Genomic DNA, 19789 nt, shown 5'->3' with positions numbered 1-19789 from the left:
TCTCTCTAAAGTAAATACACTAAGTTAGTACTTAGCAATAGAGTTTGACTTTTGGGACTTTCTGTAGGTGGCGCTCTTTTCTTTGTCTGTTCAGCCATGGTGGCTATCACTGCTCATAACTAACTACCCGGTTCTTCTTCTATTAATTCCAAACAAACCGCTGTTGCTGCTTCTGTAAACCTACAACGCATCACTTCTGTGCAGCAGAGGATTCTTCCCTGGAAAGCGCTACCTGCTCCAGGTGTTTAGGACAGCAGCAAGTGTAAAAGCTTTCATGAACTGGCTACAGGTTGAATCACTATTGTGTTACATTATATTGGTGATAGAAAGTAACAAAATGGATATTTAATTTTCATATATAATTAAATACAGATTATTACTTTAAGATTGGCTAGTTTAGAGCCATAGCAGAAGGGTTGATGGTGTTAATAGGCAGCATCCACTCTGCAGAGCCCGGCGCATGATGATTAGGAGCTCATAAATCTCCGGACATTACACAAATAAGAAGATTAGGAGCAAAACTTTACTTGCAGAGGGCAAACTAACTTTGCTCACAAATCTATAGTGTCTGTCGTCTGATTTGGTCCATAAAAGTTTTGATTAACACTATTTTCCTCCCTCTGATAAAAAAGCTCAGGCACGCCGTGTTCTCATTTTATTTTTTTTCTTTCTGCAAACCCATTTCCCTTTTAGGGATAATAAAGTTAGCCAAACTAAAAGCTCAGATTAGATTTGCTTGCTCATTACTTGTTACTATCATCGCTGCTGCAGGAGACGTCTTGTGAGATGCCTCCCCTGACTGGAGTGATTCGACTAATTAGTGGAATAGATTGGCTGCTCAATGAGCTTGAAAACCCAAAGACTATAATTACCAGCTTCTGTGTTAAAAAAAAAAAATCAGTGGAGGACAATCAGTGTTTGCTTTTCGTCTCAGAAGGGTTCCCAATTGATTCCCCTTCATCTTGTCATATGCTTTTTGATGGATCTTGAACTGGAAAATTGAAGCCTTGTGCTGTCGCTGCTGCTGTATTTTGTGTTGGATCAAAGACTTTTGAGTAGCTGTGTTGCAGTGTAATAAACAAAGCATATTTTTTCTCTGCAGTAATTTTTATTGCGATACTGTAACTGTTCTGTATATTTATCAGTTTCTTCATGCCTGTCCCCTTGCCTAACATGTCTCTCTTTCTCTTTCTCTGTCTTATGTTTCTCTCCCTCTCGTTCTTTCTTTCTCTGTCTGTCTCTTTCCTTCCCCCTCTCTCTCTGTCTCTTTCCAGGACATACCAGGCTGTGAAGCTGCTGTACAGCTTTGGCATCTTCATAACCTTCGCCCTGCAGTTCTACGTTCCGGCTGAGATCCTCATCCCGCCAGTGGTGGCCCGTGTGTCGGAGAGGTGGGAGCGGCCCGTGGACCTGCTGCTCCGCTCTGCCCTGGTCATGTTCACCTGTAAGTACAGACCAGTCCACAAAATAAGACCGGGTTCCACATGGGGTGACTTGAGTCCCCAGCTTCAGCCCAGCCCCTTGACTTTCCTCTTCCATTCATTGTATCCTCAGATGCGGTCTCATACAATAGAATCCAGTAGAATACCTTCATTCCACCCCTCTACAAGAACCAGAGATTGACTTCTGGTTTGTACTTAGTTCCCAGCTGGTGGAAAGTTTTTGAACTTAGTTCTGTAGTGCGCCTTGTATCTTTTATTGAATTTTTTATTAGGTTAATTTCTACAAAAAAAGAACAAGCAGCGACAACCAGCATGCCAGCTGGCATCTTCAGATATGAAGGCAATCACAGCCAACGAATGAAGGCGTTTTTTAATGAGTCACAAAATGAGGAGCAGCTCAAAATGTGCAAGAGACCACATCTGAGATCTGTCTTCTCTTTTTACAACTCGCTCTTCTTCTCTAAGAACTTCACAGCGAGGTAAAAATGGAAGGCTGACTTACTAGCCAGTTCAGATTGAATGGTACATGGGGATGTCAGCGCACATCCCCATGGTGAGGTTTGGTAGAAGCAGACGACAGCTGAGGTACAGCGGGACAGAGAAGCAGGCTTCTGCCCAGAAGACTGCCGCTTCGAATGCTTGATTGGCTGGGAAACTCAGGGAGGGGAAGTGTGTGGGAAGCGCTCGCTCTGCTCTCCCTCAATCACTAGCGCTCTGGAGCGCCAACTGATTCCCCGGATCGGCCGGGACAGTCTGCCTCTCCCTTCCCTCAACAACTTCCGTCAAAGTGCCCTTGAACAAGGAACTGAACTCCCCCATCTGCTCCAGTGGAGCTGCTCAGTCGCCAAGAGTGGAAGAATTTATCTTGGGATGAATAAATGTTTAAAAAAGTGCAAAAAGATTAAAACCCACAAGGCTCTGTTGCATTTACAATCAAACCATGTAGGTCAGATCTGAATTTTTAGATAAACATTTGCATTTAATTTGGAATAGTTGTCTATGGGAGTTATACCAGATGTTGATAGTGGGTAGAGCGTGGCACTAACACTGTCAGGTTAGGGGTTCAGTTCCACCATGGACACCCATGCTAAAAATGCACGGACACAAGGCACTCTAATGCGCTTTTGATAAAAGCGTCCAGTAAATGGAATATATTGTCAGATGTGATTTTTACCTCAGCTCCCTATTCATGCAAGCAGATGCTGTTTTCATTCAGTGCCTGTGACTAATGGTTAATAACTGGGCTCAAAATAGATAAATAAAATAGCACTTGTACCTGACCTTATTACAGAAAACCGTGTCAAGGCAGACAGCTTGGTGCTTTGTGTTTAATTCAGTAGTTAAACGTAATAATTTTACAAATCACACCATTTAGAGGACTTATCCACAGTGACTTACAATGAGTGCAAACAGAACAGTCAGCATGCACGGCTCTTTTTTTTTTAACGCTGAATGTAGTTTCAGTTAAAAACAGTCGGTGAAGGTTGTTATCATTTCACAAAACACAATTTAGCCATTTAAGATGATGCCTCTATTCAGCGTGACTCATGAATCAATTTCTGTCAAATGCAGTCAGAGTTAAAGGCACATTTAATAGAGTTATTATCATTTCATCAATCACATTTTAGCCATTTATTTTAGCTGTTGCAGAGTAATTTACAGTGACTGTGTTTACATGGACAGCAATAATCTGAGTATTGAGTTTAATCTAAATAAAAGATTAATCTGTCATAATGCGATTATGATTACATTTGGGTAATCAGAATCGGTTAATCAGAAAATGCTGTTTACATGGCAATTTCTTATTCAGACTATTGTCTTAATCGGGTTAATATCGGATCATTGCTGTCCATGTAAATGTAGTCAGTGAGTGCAGAAGGAATGGCATTTGTGATTCTCCTCATGTTAAAAGTAGTTGCAGTTAAATGCAGCTGCTGGTTGTTTTCTATATAGTGGAGAATCCTGCAGTGTTTGTGTTTATGCAGGCAGCCCAGTGTGAGAAGATTGGACCGCTGCTGTCTGGGAAACAGAGAAACGTTTCTGTTGAAATTAATCTGTGACATTCAGCCAGCAATCACGTGAAGTGTGTGTGTGTGTGTGTGTCTCTGCGTTTACAGGTGTGTGTGTGTATTTGCGTGTGTGTGTGTGGGCCTCAACAGGTGTGTGTGTGTGTGTGGCTGTAGGCGTGATTGCATGGACAATTACATGTGTTTGTGTGTATCAGCAGCTGGGTGGGTGTGTATCACCAGGTGTGTGTGTGTGTGTGCATTTATGAATGTGTATGCGTGTGTCTGCAGTGTGCGTGTGCGTGGCCATGCAGCCACACACACAGCTTGTGTGTGTGTGTGTGTGTGTGTGTGTGTGTGTGTGTGTGTGTGTGTGTAACCTCATCACAGCTGCTCCCCAGCCTTTCCAACATAGAGCAGAAGCTATCACGTTGGTTCGGAGTGGAAATGAAAACCCAGTGATTAACTAGCCACGCGGCCCGACACACACACACACACACACACACACACACACACACACACACACACACACACACCCACACACCCACCCAACTCCCCTCTCGTCCCTCCCCAGTTTCACACAGCAGCAAACACTTTCCTGTAATAGCCCTGCTAGGCTATTTATAGCAGCAATACTCCTCCTATTGCTATTGATTTCCATTCAGGCAGGACTGCTGATCCTGTTACTGGCCGTCGTCCCGCGCCTCTCCGGTCAGACTCACCGCGGAGCTGCAGAGACGGGTTGAGTTCACTAGGGGGCAGGCTTCCACCCATTTACACTCCAGTGTATTAACACTAACAATAACACTGCCAAGGCGGGGGGCTTCTCTCCCCGTGTCGCTCAATGAGTAGAGAATGAGGCTGGAGTTTGTTTGGTAGGAAATACACTACCAGTCAAAAGTTTGGACACACCTGACTGAATGTTCTAAGCCATTTAATCTAAAGGCTTCTGCTTAAATGCTTGAAATGAGTTTCGTAGATAAATACAAATAGTGAAGTTGATGCCTATGTATGAATTTCTTTCCAAAGCCTTTGCCTTTCCATCAAGGCAAAGGGCGGCGACTTTAAAGAATCTAAAATATAAGATAGTTTTGATTTGTTTAACACTTTTTTGGTCGCTGCATAATTCCATTTGTGTTATTTCATAGTTTTGATGTCTTTACTATTATTCTAAAATTGTGAAAAATAGTAAAAATAAAGAAAAATGTGTACGTCCAAACTTTTGACTGGTAGTGTAAACTTATCTTTTACAGAATTCACCAACCGGTATCAAAGTTTTGCCTGCCACATATTTATATTCTCTGAGTGGTAATTGCATACATTTTCTAAGAACAAATTAGATGTATGTATGCCGGAACATTTCAGCTGTGGGTTTTGTGTGTAGATTGAGAGAGCAATAGTGATACCGAGAGGTTTGTTGCTGCATTGCATTCTGGTCTCTCTCCTGCTCTCTCCTGTGGGTGGAGAAATTGGTCTCTCTTCTTCTTCTACGATGGATCTCTCCCTGTATGATTGTTGAACGTCTCTCGGTGCAAAAATGGCGGCTCTAGAAAGAAGCCCTCGCTCTTTGATTCTGAGGGACTGACACCAAAACCTGACGTTTACCGCTGATGTTTTACATCCTGAAACATTTTCTTATATCAAACTCTATTGTAGCTGCTGGAAATATCTGGACGTTACGTCATGTTGTCTATGTTTGGCTTGCAGTCCAGTGGAATAAGGAAAATACACTACCAAACAACAAAATGGGCCCAGAAAGGAAAGGTACATTGTCATTAGAAAAGTTTTTTTCTTTTAAAAGTATACACTCTTGGTACTGCAAGGCGCTTTGGATAAAAGCGTCCACCAAATAGTTTAATCTCAGTCAGCCAGCTCGACATTTGTTGTTTCAAAGCAATTCAAAGAGGAACTCCCTCTGTCCCTCCAGTGAGGCTTTTGAACGACTTTTGAATACAATTCTCTACCAGTGACTGATGGATTGATTGAGACTAAGTGATGGATGGATTGATTGTGACTGGCAAACTGACCCAGTTAAGGCCCAAACGCACTGAAAGTGCCTGACGCGCGTTTTGAAGTACACCTATTGTTTTAAATGGCCGAACACGCACCAAAAGCGTTATGAGGCGCGTCAAACTGCCTTGACGCCCCTACTCCGACCTTGTTTCGATTTTCTACTACTTATATTACTATAGATCTTAACCGTTGTGTTGTCCATGTCAGATACTAAAAATAAGAAAAATAAAAGCTTAGACCCTTGGTAGTTACGTTAGCATAACAGACCCACCCGGTATCATCTATCATGAACGTTTACTGACATCTACTGGTCATAAAACTTAGCTTGCTACATAAACCTAACAACAGCAATTAATTAACATAGTATAGAGTTATGATTAGCTGTGCTTTATGTGAATTTCACCCACCTGGAAGAAAAAATAAAAGATGAAATGAGATGGCTGGTCCCCAGTGGCTTTACCGGTGTTCTACTGCCAACCAACTGACGAAAGCAGCAGCAGCACCAACAGTTCCCTCCTGCCTTATGTAACGTAAAGTTATAGGCTAATTAATGCAGGGTATCTGTAAAGCATACAAACTTGTGCCTGCCTACATATAAATAGCGACCTTTTCCCAAAATACTGCTGGTTCTGTGGTGTTGGCATTTCAAATCTGATGCCTGCAGTGCGCCATAGGAGCATCAGTTTGCGCGTCAAATGAGGCACGTCAGTTATCGCTTTCAGTGCGTTTGGGCCTTTATGCTAACTAGTGCATCATTGGGAAATCAGTGATAGTTTACGTATTCTGTTGTTTGCTTCGTCTGTTGTTCCTTGCTGCTGTTTAAAGAAAGTAAAAGGCTAAATGAGGCCTTCAAAACAGCTGATACACATGTCAAAAACAAGGAACTGAAGAAGTAATTGAGGGTTTGCAGCAGGCAGACTGAAATCAATGGCCAATTTACAAGTGATGAGGAGGATAGGACCCTCTCCTCTACATTCCATTGTGTTTACAAAGTGGAGTACATGTGTAGCGGTCCGTGTACTGAATATCTATCAGTAGCATACTGACTCTTGGTATCAGTGTGAGTGCTAGGACGAAAAACTTCAAAATGCTGGTTGCTTAGAATTAACATAAAGCAAAATGTTCCTTTATTTATTGAAAACTGGTGGTTAAAATTTATACTATGTGAAGAGCGTCATTCCAAAATGAGATTTCCACCATTTGTAAAAAAAAAAAATTGGCTCCTGCTCTGACAAAATGATTGCTAGCATGAAAATAAAAAGCAATATTGCATATTATTGATGTTATCAGTGATCTTTAGTCCTTTACTTACAACATTTTAAATAGATGTAGTTATCACTTTTTTATGGATTTGTTGTGGAGAATATACAGTGATAAACAGTGATAGTCATCCTCCACCAGTCCTGCAACAACCACTGCAGCCTTTTCTTTCTCAAATGTTGTCGACAGAGCTGAGGAGACATAATGTAGCACGCCGCTGTAAACTTTCAAACTGCTGCTTGCCAGGCCGTTCTTTCTGATGGCCGCAAAGGGGGCAGAAGTTTAGTTGTGCAAGCACTTTCTCTCAGAGTCGGAGCAGCAGAACAGCAGTGGTACAGCGAGCATGATGGTAAAATGTGAGACCTCTGTGGCTCGAGGCTCGGGTTGTTTTTCTGTTACATCATTTATGTCTTTCACCAAAAGAACCAATAATTCTGGAGGCCACTGTTCTGTATTTCCACCCCAGCATGTTTCTTGGAACGAGGTGTTCACTTCCACCCTTGTTCTGTCTGAGAAAGGTTTGGAAATTTCTGTCCAGGCTGTGATCTGCAAAGTAGGTCACTCTGACCGGCAAGAAGTCTCTACAATAGACACAAAGTCTGTCCAGCTGCTTCAGAGGGACATTTTCTTAGAAGGAGAAATTAGATGGTTTTTTTTCCAGGATATGGCTGTGTTTTCTTTTTCTGTTTTCAAACCCTGTAACTCCAGTGTGGGTCCTGCATAGCTTCATGGGTATTAAGGGCTGAAAGATATTGACAGAAAACTGCGATTCATATCATCAAAAGTTTTTCTTGTCAGTATCTTTTTAGAACTTTAAAATTGTTTAAAGAAACGTGATTTTGTTAATAAGATGTCATTGTGTAGGATTTACTGAGTTTGACTGTGATGAAAGGTTTTCAGTAATATTGAACTTCATGGACCAAAGATTACTTGGAGCACTAAAACACCTTGTTTAGAAATCCACTTTAGACACTCCTCTCTTTTATGCAATTAATTGAAGCCTCTGCGATTTGGAAATTATAGAAGTTCATATTGCGATTTAGAGTTGTTGTTTTTTTTGCATGGCACTAGTAGAGCCAGTGTTAGGAGTCCCATTCCTCGTGCAGCTCCAGGGGCAGAGCAAGGCACAAACACTGCCCGGCTTAGTGGCTGATTTCCTCTTGGGCCAGCCGTATTGCTAATGTACCTCATGCCCTTGTGTTAATGTGAGGCACTTTGGATAAAGGCGTCCACAAAACGATAGAGTGCAATTTAATTTTTGTCAGCCAGTAGGGAGTTGTGAAGGGTTCATAATGTAGCAGATAAATGTGCGTTCTCAAGTTAGGTTTAATTCAGATGCTTTTCATTCCTCAGTACCAAGAGGTACTTAAGATTCTTTTCATGGCATGTATGCTTTATTAGATGTTATTGTATATGGTGGAGAGTAACGGGGAAGATGCAGCGCTGTGAGGAAGATGGAGACAGAGAGAGGATAAGACATACAGACAGAGAGAGGAGAGGGAAAGAGAGAGTGAGAGAGAGGGGTAGAGAGAGTTAGAGAGAGTGACTGCAGACAAAGTTGTGAGCCAGTTTTGAACATGTGTACCATAGACTAAACAACAGAGGGACGTAGTGAGTGTGATGTCAACCCACTGGCTTCTGAAGGTCTGTTTTGAAACCTGGAGATTGTGTTCACGGTCGCCACGTTGACCTTTTTTGGAGCCGGAGCAGCCACAGCGAGGCGAGGGTGGAATTCGGGTCGTCTGCAGAGCCGCTACGCCGCCTGCTATTGGCCCGTAATCAGTGACCTGTCAATCACTAGGAAAGGAACCCTGTTTTATATCTATTAATAATAATAATAACTTTATTTGTATTGCACTTTTCGAAAAGCAAAGTTTACAAAGTGCTTTACATACAATAAAAACCCCAAAATACAATGATGCAGAATTTACCACAATCAAATAAATAAAACAGTTGAATAATAAACATAAATAAATAAAAAATAACAAAAAAAGGAATAAAAGGTAATACAGGGGATAAATGGATACAACTAGAAAACAAACAGACATGCAACTAAACACAGATGTAAACAGATAAAAGTGAACGTGAAGAAGAAACACAATTACAAAATAAACGATAAAAAGGAGATACACTGCTGTTCAAAAGCTTAAAAAAAAAATAAAAATCCTGTTAATGACACAGTTATTTGGAAAATCACCATAAGGACACACATTAGAAGAAGTGAAATTATCTACTGAGACCATAACCTCTTGGAGGAACTGCTGCTGCTGCACTTCAGGATTGGCTTCAAAATTCACCTGTGGTTTTGTCCGCTTGGTGTAAACCTCATGCAGCTCAGCTCGCTGATCCACAGTGATGTCCCAGATGCTGCTGAGTAGCTGGTTTGAAGTTGGTCAGTTGGTCTAAAAGAGACTTTGACAGGTAAGCAGTGACCACTTGGAGGTTAAAAAAGTTCATTTCCTGCCAAGCAGCACGCCTACACTTCTATCCCTGGCAGTGATAGTACCTTGCTCTACCTATTGAGTTACAGAAATACAACTCTTAGCACCAGGATCTTCATAGCCTTTATTACTTATGATTGGAACCTATAGAGAATTATGCAAATGTCATTTGCCACGCTTTACAGGTTTCTGCACACGCATATTGATAAGCTAATAAAAGGGAATAAATGCATACATGTGCCACTTTATGTCTGCAGGTCATTTGCAAGGAAGCCTCTGGTTTAATTGGCACAGAGCAGAGAGTGTGTGTGTTGAATGTGGAGATGTGCAGCGACGGAAAAGACTCGGTCCCGATGGGATCCCACTGATGCATGCATGAATGAAGGAAGCAAGGGAACGAGGAGGAATCATGTTCTGCGTGTAGGAGATTGCCTTTGGTTTTGAATGGGAATGCAAGATGAGACTGAAGCAGCGCGTCGTTGGTCGGCCTATGTGTAGAGTAAATCTAACAAGAAGTCTTAAGAGAATGCCTCTGCGAAAGTCTCTGGCTTTGAATCGAGAACAGATGTCGGTTCTTGACTGTCCAGAGGGAGAGGTCTTTGTCTCTGTTACACTGCCGCTGTGTTGTAGCAATGAGAGTTTTCTTCTTTGTCTGCACTACAAGGTTATCTGAGTGTGCAGCGGAGGAGAAGCCGACAGCATACAAAGAACAGAACGCCTGAGCAGCGTTACTCAGAGCAGGTGCATCACTCTGCATTTTATCTTCTTCTGCATGTTGTACAGGCACAAAGAAGAAGCCTTAAAATAAATAAGAGAAAGCAGCACAGGCACTACCACTCCAAATGCAACAGCCACAGAAGCTTCTGTATGTAATTAGTGAGGAGTTTTCTCCAAGAGCAGCAGAGCGCCAACGTTTGCATAAAGAATGTTTCATCCCGCAAGTTGTTGACTTCCCAGAAGACAAGAAAAATTGAAGGGGATAATCATTTTGACATGGCTACAGTTTTAACGTCCCACTCTTCAGTGTAAGTTGGAATTATGCCCTTTTGTTAACTCTGAATACCTCCAATTACTTTGTTTACTTGGTGTTTGTTTAACATTTTCAAATGTCTTTGCTTAATGGGAGATCATTCGACAGACAGATCTTGGTGGCAATCTGTGACATAAAAACAGCTCTCCAATGACGGTGGGAAATGTCGCAGGAAGTGGAGTATTGACTGATCTTCCAAATTTCCTCTGTTCTCCCTCTGTCTAGTAGTTATGGTGATTTTACTAAGGAGGGTTTTTAACTCTCAGAACTGCAAAATGACGCCAGCTGCCGCACTAATAAATCCTTATCTTTCCTGTCATTTGTTCCTCTTTTGAGCTTCAACGGCCAGATAAGAGTTAAAAGAGCGGACGACCGTGAAGACGCTCTCTCTCTCTCTTTCTCGCTGCTTTCAGCCGTGCCATGATTTGCGCTCCTGCTCGAAAGGTCAATTCATTTCAATGCTGGGAGATTTCCTTTGAAGTGAGCACTCTATTCTAGTTTACCACAGACAGGCAGAAGGGTGGAGGACCTTATTGTTGTCGTTGCTGCTGTTGCTGTTGCTTTAGATGGGAGGGCCGCTGAGTGGCAGCTGTAGGAATCCCATATGACCCTGCCTTATTTTCTGTGCCTACACATCTCCGATATACCTCTCTGTGACAGGGCTTGACAGTAAGGATGAAGACACTGAAGAATAAGACATTGACTTGGCCAGATTGTTGGTTAATCAGTGGCCAATGGGCAATAGGAAGAAATTCTTAAAGGTAGAGCCAACTAAAATATGCATTAAAATGTTTTTTTCATTGTTGGTTGTATAAAAACAACACAAAACTGCGAGAATCTGAAAGCGTTTCTATGCAGAGAAAAGCCGATCAGTTGATTTCTCCGTTTTGCTGCGGATTAAAAACAACTTTCACGCGTCAGAGTGGGAAATCCAATCAGAGCACGCCGCTCTCTCTCCAGTCTAGAGTGAACCTCGCTCGACCGAGGTTCGTAGCACTGTGTGTTTTTAGCCGCTGTCACAGCTAATCTATGATGATACAAAATATTTTTGCTGGCGAATGTTTTAGTTCCAACTAGACTGAGCTAGCAGAGCTGTGTTTTGAGTAAAAGGTTTAGGATTTATCAAGTTTGGCTGTTAAGTCTAGAGCAGTGATTCTCAACCTTTTTCATATCAAGGACCCCTAATTTAGTACCATTAGGTCCATGGACCCCCATTTGATGAGATTTTGTCTCTCAGACCCAAATCTGAGAATATAATCTTTATTGTTTGATATGATTTTGTCCAGAATTCCATGACTATCTGTATTGTAGGGAGAGAGATAACAGCTATGATCGAAACAGTCATTCTTCTCCATTCTCTAATGTGTTAACTTCTTGTAAATTAAATAATTGTTAAGTTTAACAATTCATCAATTTGCTGGTGACCCCCTGGAACCCCCTCAAGGACCCCTGGTGGTCCCCGGACCCCACGCTGAGAACCACTGGTCTAGAGTGAACCTCACTTTAACTGTATCACTATAGAAAATGGGACACCCCTAAGCTCCATTTTATTACAGTTATTGAATGTTAGGAACGCGCAAATCTTGGTGGGTGATGAAAATAGAACTCAAGAGTGATACTAACTAAGAAAATTAACATTTTAACTGGGTTGATCATCCCTTTAACATTGAATCCTGTGTTAAATCCAAAGGTCGTGTTCACCCAGACTCCAGTTAAGAGAGAGAAACAAGCCAACCAGCACATTCAATGTTGGTTACTGACTAGTACAGTAACAGGATCGTCTGTACTGCTCATTTCTCAATCCCTATGGGAGTGTTCCCCTTGTCTGAGTCACTTTGCCACGGGCTTGAGCTGAGCAGCTAGCGTGTGTTGTTAAGCCGTTGATGGGAACAGGAGAGGACGTCGCGTGAGCCTCCTCTTTATTTTATTTTTTTATATCTTTGTTTTTTTGTACCTCGTCCTGGAGCGCCGTGGCACGAAGGTGGCACACCACTGGGAATGCATGTTGTCGGACTCTGCTGCTGTCATGTTTCCCCCCTTTTCCTAACATGATGTGTGCAGACATTCACTTCTGCCTCCTCTGGATCTGATTCTGTTTTTTTGCCCCTTTTTTTCCTTTCTGTGCTTTGTGTTTCATTGCTATGTATCTGTGAAGGGGAGTAGAATAAAAGATTGTTTGTGTGGTGAGATAATGAACCCATGTCTATTCATCTGTCTGTCAGACTGTAAGTGATAGAAACTCTTTTCATAATAATAATATTTGTTTGTGTAGTACTTAATAGTAAAGTAATGGAGTAAAATAATATAACATTAAAGCAAATCTACAAAAAAATGGGAAGTGATTTGGTAACACTTTACAATAAGGGTCAATAAGTTAAGGGTTAGTTAATGCTTAATAAGCAATAAGCATCTTCCAAATTTCCTTATTGTAAAGTGTTACCAGTGATTTAAAAGATGATACTGATTCTGTTTGGATTCTAAAACCTGATGCCAAAAACCCCATCACATTTAGTATTAAGCCTAATTAGCCTTCTTGAAAGGCTAACATACAATTCTAGACTAGCTTTACCATTCGATCTTTCGAATTTGTGTCCTCCGACATCAAAACCGCAGTGTGCCGGCCGCAGTTAAATGCCGCATTTGATTTTGTACGCCAGCTTTATCTATGAAAGACAACTCCTATCCCCGAACATCCACACCACGGTTCAGTCGGCGTGTCAGTCGAGCTAAATGAAGCGTACCCAGAGTAGTCGGACTGTGAGCAGACAGGTCAGCCTGAGGATTTCTGTCTTTAGCACAGACCTCCTGCTGGGCGGGGAAGGTCAACCTCGCCCTCCAACTCCATCTTCCCTCACTTCCACTCCTCCTCGTCCTCTGCCATCTCTCTCTTTCTCTCTCTTGCTTTCTCGCCCTTCTATATCTCAGCCTTTCTACCTCCATTCTGTTTCCCTTTCTCTCTTTATATATCCTTTTTTTCCTCATCTGCCTTTTCTTTCCTCTTCTCCTCTACCTTTCATTCTCTCTGGCTGTCCTCTTTTGCTCTCTTCTTTCCCCTCCTTTTACTTTAACCTCCTGTCTTGATCTATTTTTCCTCTATCCTGTCTTGTTTCTCTCTTCCTCCTTTTCTCTCTCTCCTTTCTTTCCTCTTCTCTTCCTCCCTCCCTCCTCCCTTTCCCTTTCCGTCCAGAGAAAGCTAGACTTGCCACTGTTAGACCTTTTTCCCCTCCTGTCCCTTTGGTATTCCTTGGTATAAAGCATCACTGTTGTGTGCAGATTACTGACATCACGTTACAGGATTTCCTGGTATTGAAGTTTGAACAGTTAGCTCTTGCTGCCATTTGGAGCCACCAACGTGCAAAGCTGCATAGTGCAGATTTATACACAGATGGGTGTGTAGAATGTCAACCCAGACCGGGATGACTGTCCCGCTGTGACCCTCTTGCTTGTTTTTCCTCAGCGTTGTTTGGCCGTGACATCCAATGTTGTAGTTGAGAACTTGCCAATGATAACACCTATCAGGGACTCTTTTAATAGTGTTTCCCATGTCTCTTTAAGTGCGTTTTTGGCATATTAGTGGTGTAACAGGCCAAAAAGCTACGCTCCCAGTGTATGACACGCTAGTTGACACTCTGGAAAAATGCTATTTCCAGCTGTGGGAATGTTGCGTGGCTGGAGATGTGCAAAGCATCCTAATCCCCTTTCCTGTGCTCTTAAGCCCCCCAAAAAACCTAGAGTAGCACCAGAGGGCCCTTAAACACAGAAGGGTCAGTACAAAGTCAAGCCAGACGAGGACAACTGTCCTTCTGTGATCCACTTGCTTGTTTATCCTCAGCCTTGTTTGGTGATGTGTCCACTGGGTCTCTTTTTCTTGTCATTTTTAATGTAGCCTGTCGCAGATTCCCAACAGTGCTTAGAGCCTGACATGTTTATATCGTTTAGAGAACCAAGAGCAAGAAGTTGGAAATATTTCAACTTTTGTGAAAACAGTACCAAAAAGAGCTTCAAGAGCTTTCAGTCATCTCTTAGCAACAAAAGTTGCTACAAACAACACTTCCCCCAAGCATCTGTTAAGCACTACTAGCTAAAAAGTTGTGCCTGGCGGAAACAGCGACTAAAGCCTCGTGACAATGTTCCCGTTTTCGCATCAGTACATATCTAAAGGTATTGAAAGGCTTGAAAATTGTGTTATTCTAAAAAGATTTATTCTTGTTTATCAGAATTTGTACTGAAGGAATCGATTGTGGTCTGATTCTGTTAGAAAACTAGATGGGCCATACAGATGTTAGACAGACAATTTACTCTATTGTAAAATGAAATATGCTTTCATTACACAAAAGCCCCTTTCAGACAGAGGGGCCGGCAAAAAGGCGTGATTGGAAATGCGTCATTGGTAGTTCTAAACCATTCACGCTGCCTTTAGCAAGCCATCAATTTGCCAGCATGTACCCTTTCACACACAATCACTACTGTGTTTGTTGCTAAGCAACGCAAGACACGCACAAACGTTAATTTACACTGATCAGCTGTTAAAGACAGCACCGACTATGGAAGAAGTCGTTTATGTTTTTAATTTTGTTGTTGTTGCTGTTTGAAAGTGTGCTAAGGCAACGGAAGTTAGGGTTAGTTTACCGTTTTGTGTGTCCTTGCTTGTATGCACAGATGTGTGGATGTATTTGGCCCAAAGAGACACTAGATGGCATTGATTTATTTATGTCATTCCTAGCGTCCCAAAGACCTCAATACAAAACGACTTACAAAGCGCTACATTTTTGTGTGTCATTTCTAAACGGCTGCTCCGTGAAACTTTCACCCTTCCTCCTAGGTCTTAGTATTGTGTAGACGTTACCATCAAAGTTCCAGTAAAGTCTTTTGGCTTTTAGGAGCTGGGCGATAAAGCTAATGCTAGCTCGCCGATGACGCTGCCACACGCACAGTTCACGTAGCCTTTCAGAATAAAAGTCCTTCGGCATTATATCAACACCTGTGAGAGAGAAGGAGTGCGCACGATACTGTGTGGGGTAAGAAAGGAGTTCTGAATGACAATAAAGTTTATATTTTACTTGTTTCTTCACTCACAAAGTATCATGCGCACAACTGCATCCGTGGTCCGGATAAACTAGTCTTACCTAGTTTTTGTTTTTAAACTTGCGTTGTATCACCATGTTTGATTTTGCCAAAAACTTTCTACTTATGCCCTCTTTCTCCTCCCTTCCATCCATCATGTTGGTGTCTTACAGGCCAGCTGAGGTGCACATCTGATGCGTTGTTTTTTTTTTTTTTTTTTTTTTTTTACCTTTTAGGATGATTGATCACCACATTACTCCACATTCATACAATTCCACACATTTCCACTGGGGGGTCAAGTGTTTTGCTCAAGGGCACGGTGAGGGGAGAGGGTTTACCATTCCCTCCCCCAGCTCTAGATTTGATCCAGCAACGTTCACGTCTTTTACCTCTAGGCCCCTGCTGCCTGTACATATGGAGTTTAGTCTGGACGTCCACATGGTCTGACACGAGCTTCTCCATCTCATCCAGGAAACATCGGACAGCTCAGTCCGCAGACCACTTTCCATTTTGCTCGAGATGTACACCAATTATTTCAAAATATTAGTTTCAGAAGAGATTGATATGGATTTATTCATGAAACCAGCGGCAAAACAAGCAGCGAACATTCTTATTTATCGTAGTCTCCCCTCAGAGCCATATAATTTGGAGCAATCATTTTCCACCATTGTCGTCTTTGCAACAGAAGGTAAACAATCGTCTGCATTTGTTGTAATTCTCCCCTCAAGGCCAGTCTGCCTTGCAAACACACATGGACATCTACACACACACACACACACACACACACACACACACAACACACTACTCTTCTCTCTGTTAGTGCTTATTATCCTGCTCACACATAAACCCGGGCGGCTGTTGGAGGCTAAATCTCTGTGTCTCATTTAAGATCAACACAGAAGGGTTTTTTTAGACACCTTGGTACTCCACAGTCTTGATAGGCTGTTGAAATGGCATAATAAAGGAGCACGTCCTTGTTTTCGCTTGCAGTTTAATTTGAGCACTTTGTTTTCCACATCACATTTACATTTACGTTTCCATTTGATCCCGAGTGACTTACAATGAGTGCAACAGTAGAATAAATATGCGTTCACACCAAGCATGTTTTGAGTGGTGTATTCCAACTCTGGAGAATTTATCGCTTCCATTTGGTTCGTTTGGCCAGGTAAGAACAATGCCTGTAAAACTCTGGTGGCACCAAATAACCGCACTACTAACTGCACACTAGTCAAGTCAGATCAAAGTGCCCTTGAGCAAGGCAGTGAACCGTGACGTCTTCCCCTGGTGCTGCTCAGTGTTGAACAGTGCACGTCTGTAGTAGTATGTAAACCCTTCTTCCTCCTGCAAATACTCCTTCAAGCCTTTGTGTTGTCACCCTGGTTAAATAAAGGTAAAAAAAACTGAAAAAAAAAAATGGTCCAAACTGCTGCCTTTAACTACTTCTCCGTCATAGATTGAAATGCTCAAATTGGCATCACGGTCCAATTTGACTGCAGCCCCTCCAGCTGCCTATCACCTCTTGATTAAATGAATCTTCAGACATGCTCATCGGCCACAGTTGTAACGACAGCTTCCGTTTACCTTCTACTTTTTAATCTTAAATAACCCTGAGCCACTTTAAATCGAATTGGTTACTTGGCTAGCCATTGATAGAGGATCTGGAAGGAATGGTTCTGCGAGGACCGCAACCCCCTCCAACAACAGTTTGTAATTGCAAACGAGGAAGTGTTTGTACTCTTCTGCAGGCCCCTCAAGATATGCCCCCCCTCCCCCCACCCACCCACATATAGTCAAGAGAAAGTTCTTTATTTTACTTTGTGCAGGAGCCATGGTGACTCAGTTTGGCTCGAGGTGTACACAACGGAGTGCTCAGAAAATTGAGGCACATTCCTCAACAACTCACTTTTCTCTGCAACAGCAAGGTACAAAGAAAAAGTTTGTAAAACTGCCTGCCTGGACAAGTTGTCCTCCTTCCAAAGGCATACAGGTGAATAATGGAAACAGCTTTTTTTTTTCAAAATATTTATTAATTTTGCATTCCATTCATTATAACAGTAAGTATAAAAAAATATACATTACATACACATACAAATATATAGTGACTCACCCCACCCCCCCCCCAAACAAAGGAGTGACAGCCAGGGCCAGCAGGCTGCATAAAATCCGAAACAAAAGTTATGATACTTCGTATTTGATAATGGCTCTAAAGTAAGAGAGTTCACTATTGGTTCTAGGACGACGCCTCATGAATGATTGAAATGATCAATTATCTATTAGAAGGGAGTCTGTGCAGGAGCCTTATTACCATTGTATGATCATGCTATGCAGCAGAATTGAGCAAACTTAGTAAATCACCCCGGTTCCTCCATTAGCTCGTCTGCATCAGCTCTACTAATTGGATGGATGTTCTTGGTAGTCCTCCCCAAGCTATATATCACTGACATTATAGTATCTTATGCTCTGACTCTTAAAGCATGGTCATCCTCTTGGCAGAAACCAAAGAGCCTCAGTGCATTTTTAAGACTACCATCTGAAGCGTTCCCCCTTAAAGAGCCAGTGTAAAGTCATTAATCTAGAGCGCTGTCTGTTGGTTGGGGAGAGGAGTTTTTCCCTCTCCGGCGGCCCACTGGGGCGAGGAGGGAAGCTGATTGCTGACTCAACAGTGATGAAGTGGTGGGAGAGAGGGAGGTGAGCCAGAGGTTATGTTTATAGAGAGATGGAGGGCAAAGAAGAGGAAAGGAGACAACGCGGCAGAAGAGGTGTGTTTAATGCCAAGTTAATGATCATGAACGATCATGGCTGTTTAGTGAAATGATTCTCTCTGCTGGCAACCGGCAGGTTGCGTCAGAGAAATTGCAAATCAGCATATTTGAGAGTTTTATCACTTTGACTTCCTCTTTCTAGCTGCGTGGTTTATAGATTTGTCATTGGCAGTGTGGCCTGGCAAATACCGAAACCGTCCTGTGGCTGGATGGTCACAGGTTTGATTCCTGACAGACATTGGTGTCCATGAACAAAACACCGGGCCACTACATGTTTCTTTTTTTGTTTTGTTTTTTACTTTTATTTATTTTGCACAATTTAAAAACAAGAAAGAGAAGACATGAGGGAAAAAAACACAGGTAGCAGTATATAGTGCAGGGTAAGAGGCAGGCTTCTACCTAAATAATACACATTATTACAAAAAAAAAAGGTAGTAACAAATAATAATAATAATTATAATTATAATAATAGTAATGAATGTAAAAATAATAATGGCAATAAACATGAAATTTAAAAAAGGACATAACCAATGTTCCAGGTGTCCCGCCAGCTTCTGTTGATGTAATACAACTTGTCTAATATGATTATGGAGGCTCCAAATTTCCAAATTAAATTAACGCATGAATGAGTTGTTTTCCTTCTGCAACCAAGACGTTGTGATTGTTTACCAACTGTAGATAACGACACATTCCTCATTTGAGCCTGCCTCACTTTAACGGCCTCCCTCCTCCTCAACAAAGACTCCAGACTGTGGGGAGAGATGACCAAACCTTTGGGGTGAGGTCGCCGCTCTGTCAACGGCTCTTGACTTTGGCCCGCATCATAAAACCATCATCATCATCATCACATTTCTCCCCTTCTCCAACGTCTTTGTCATTCTCTGAAGGAGCAGTCTCAGTGTGCGTGGAGTGCTCCCCTGCATACCAAGAGCCGGCAGGCTGATGGGAACAAAAGCGGCATATTTTCCTCATTGTTTCTGTTAGATAGGAGGTTGTCCGCCCAAATTAGTGTGCTCGGAGCGTTCCCTCTTCAGCCCCTTTGAAGTTGCCTGACGATCCACGTTCTGCTGCTCTCTTAGGGGACAACGATGAGCCTTTTAGCTGCAGCTTTGTAGTTTACTTGCTGCGAAGGCTCAGTGCGCTCTCTAGGTACCCCCCCCCCCTTGCCGCCGCCACCACCCCCCTCACAACCTCGTCTGCCTTGTTTGATTGCGCGGAAAGCTTCAAAATTTTGTTTGAAGAGCGCCCTTGTACGGCGAGGCCCTTCTCAGAGGGGTGACAGGTTTACTCCCCGGGAGCGTGTGGCGGCGAGGTGCTCTTCGCCGTACTTGTCACATGAAAGCTCGACCTTGCCGTCGCCCCGTAGGTTAATTTGACAGACGTTGTGCACACGCGGCGGCGAGCGATTGATTATGGTTCAAAGACTCTTTTATCAGCTGCTGGTAATGGGTGTCCGACGAACACAGGGAACAAGAGCGCCCGACTTGTCCTCTCCACTCACCACGGAGAAGATGGTAACTGACAGAGTAAGAGGTGGAGAGAGAGAGTGTGTGTGTGTGTGTGTGTGTGTAGTTGAGGTAAAGAAAGCAGGTTTATTTTCGGGTGTGTCCTCGCGTGTTTGATTGCACGTGTGCAAGAGATGTAAGGTTTCCCACAGAGCGTGTCGGACTCGGTAGGGAGGGAACACACACACACACACACACGCACACACACACACACACACACACACACACACACACACACACACACTGTGGTTGCGGCGGTGCAGCGT

At 42.6% G+C, this 19789-nt stretch overlaps 1 protein-coding gene across 1 annotated transcript in view; it reads left to right on the top strand.

Annotated features, from left to right (window-relative positions):
- Positions 1-19789, top strand: part of slc36a1 (solute carrier family 36 member 1) — a 44248-nt gene that overhangs the window by 18158 nt on the left and 6301 nt on the right. Inside the window, exon 11 of the mRNA XM_071513353.1 lies at positions 1275-1444. Within this exon, the coding sequence (XP_071369454.1) occupies positions 1275-1444 (170 nt within the window). The remainder of the gene's footprint in view (positions 1-1274; positions 1445-19789) is intronic.

The sequence above is a fragment of the Centroberyx affinis genome, unplaced genomic scaffold, assembly GCF_046629955.1.
Source record: "Centroberyx affinis isolate AG114_WGS23_722 - 3 ecotype Tasmania unplaced genomic scaffold, CSIRO-AGI_Caff_v1 ptg007033l_1, whole genome shotgun sequence".
NCBI classification, from domain to species: Eukaryota; Metazoa; Chordata; class Actinopteri; order Beryciformes; family Berycidae; genus Centroberyx; species Centroberyx affinis.
Note: the sequence above shows the minus strand (reverse complement) of the source record. Positions and strands in the feature narration are given on the sequence as shown.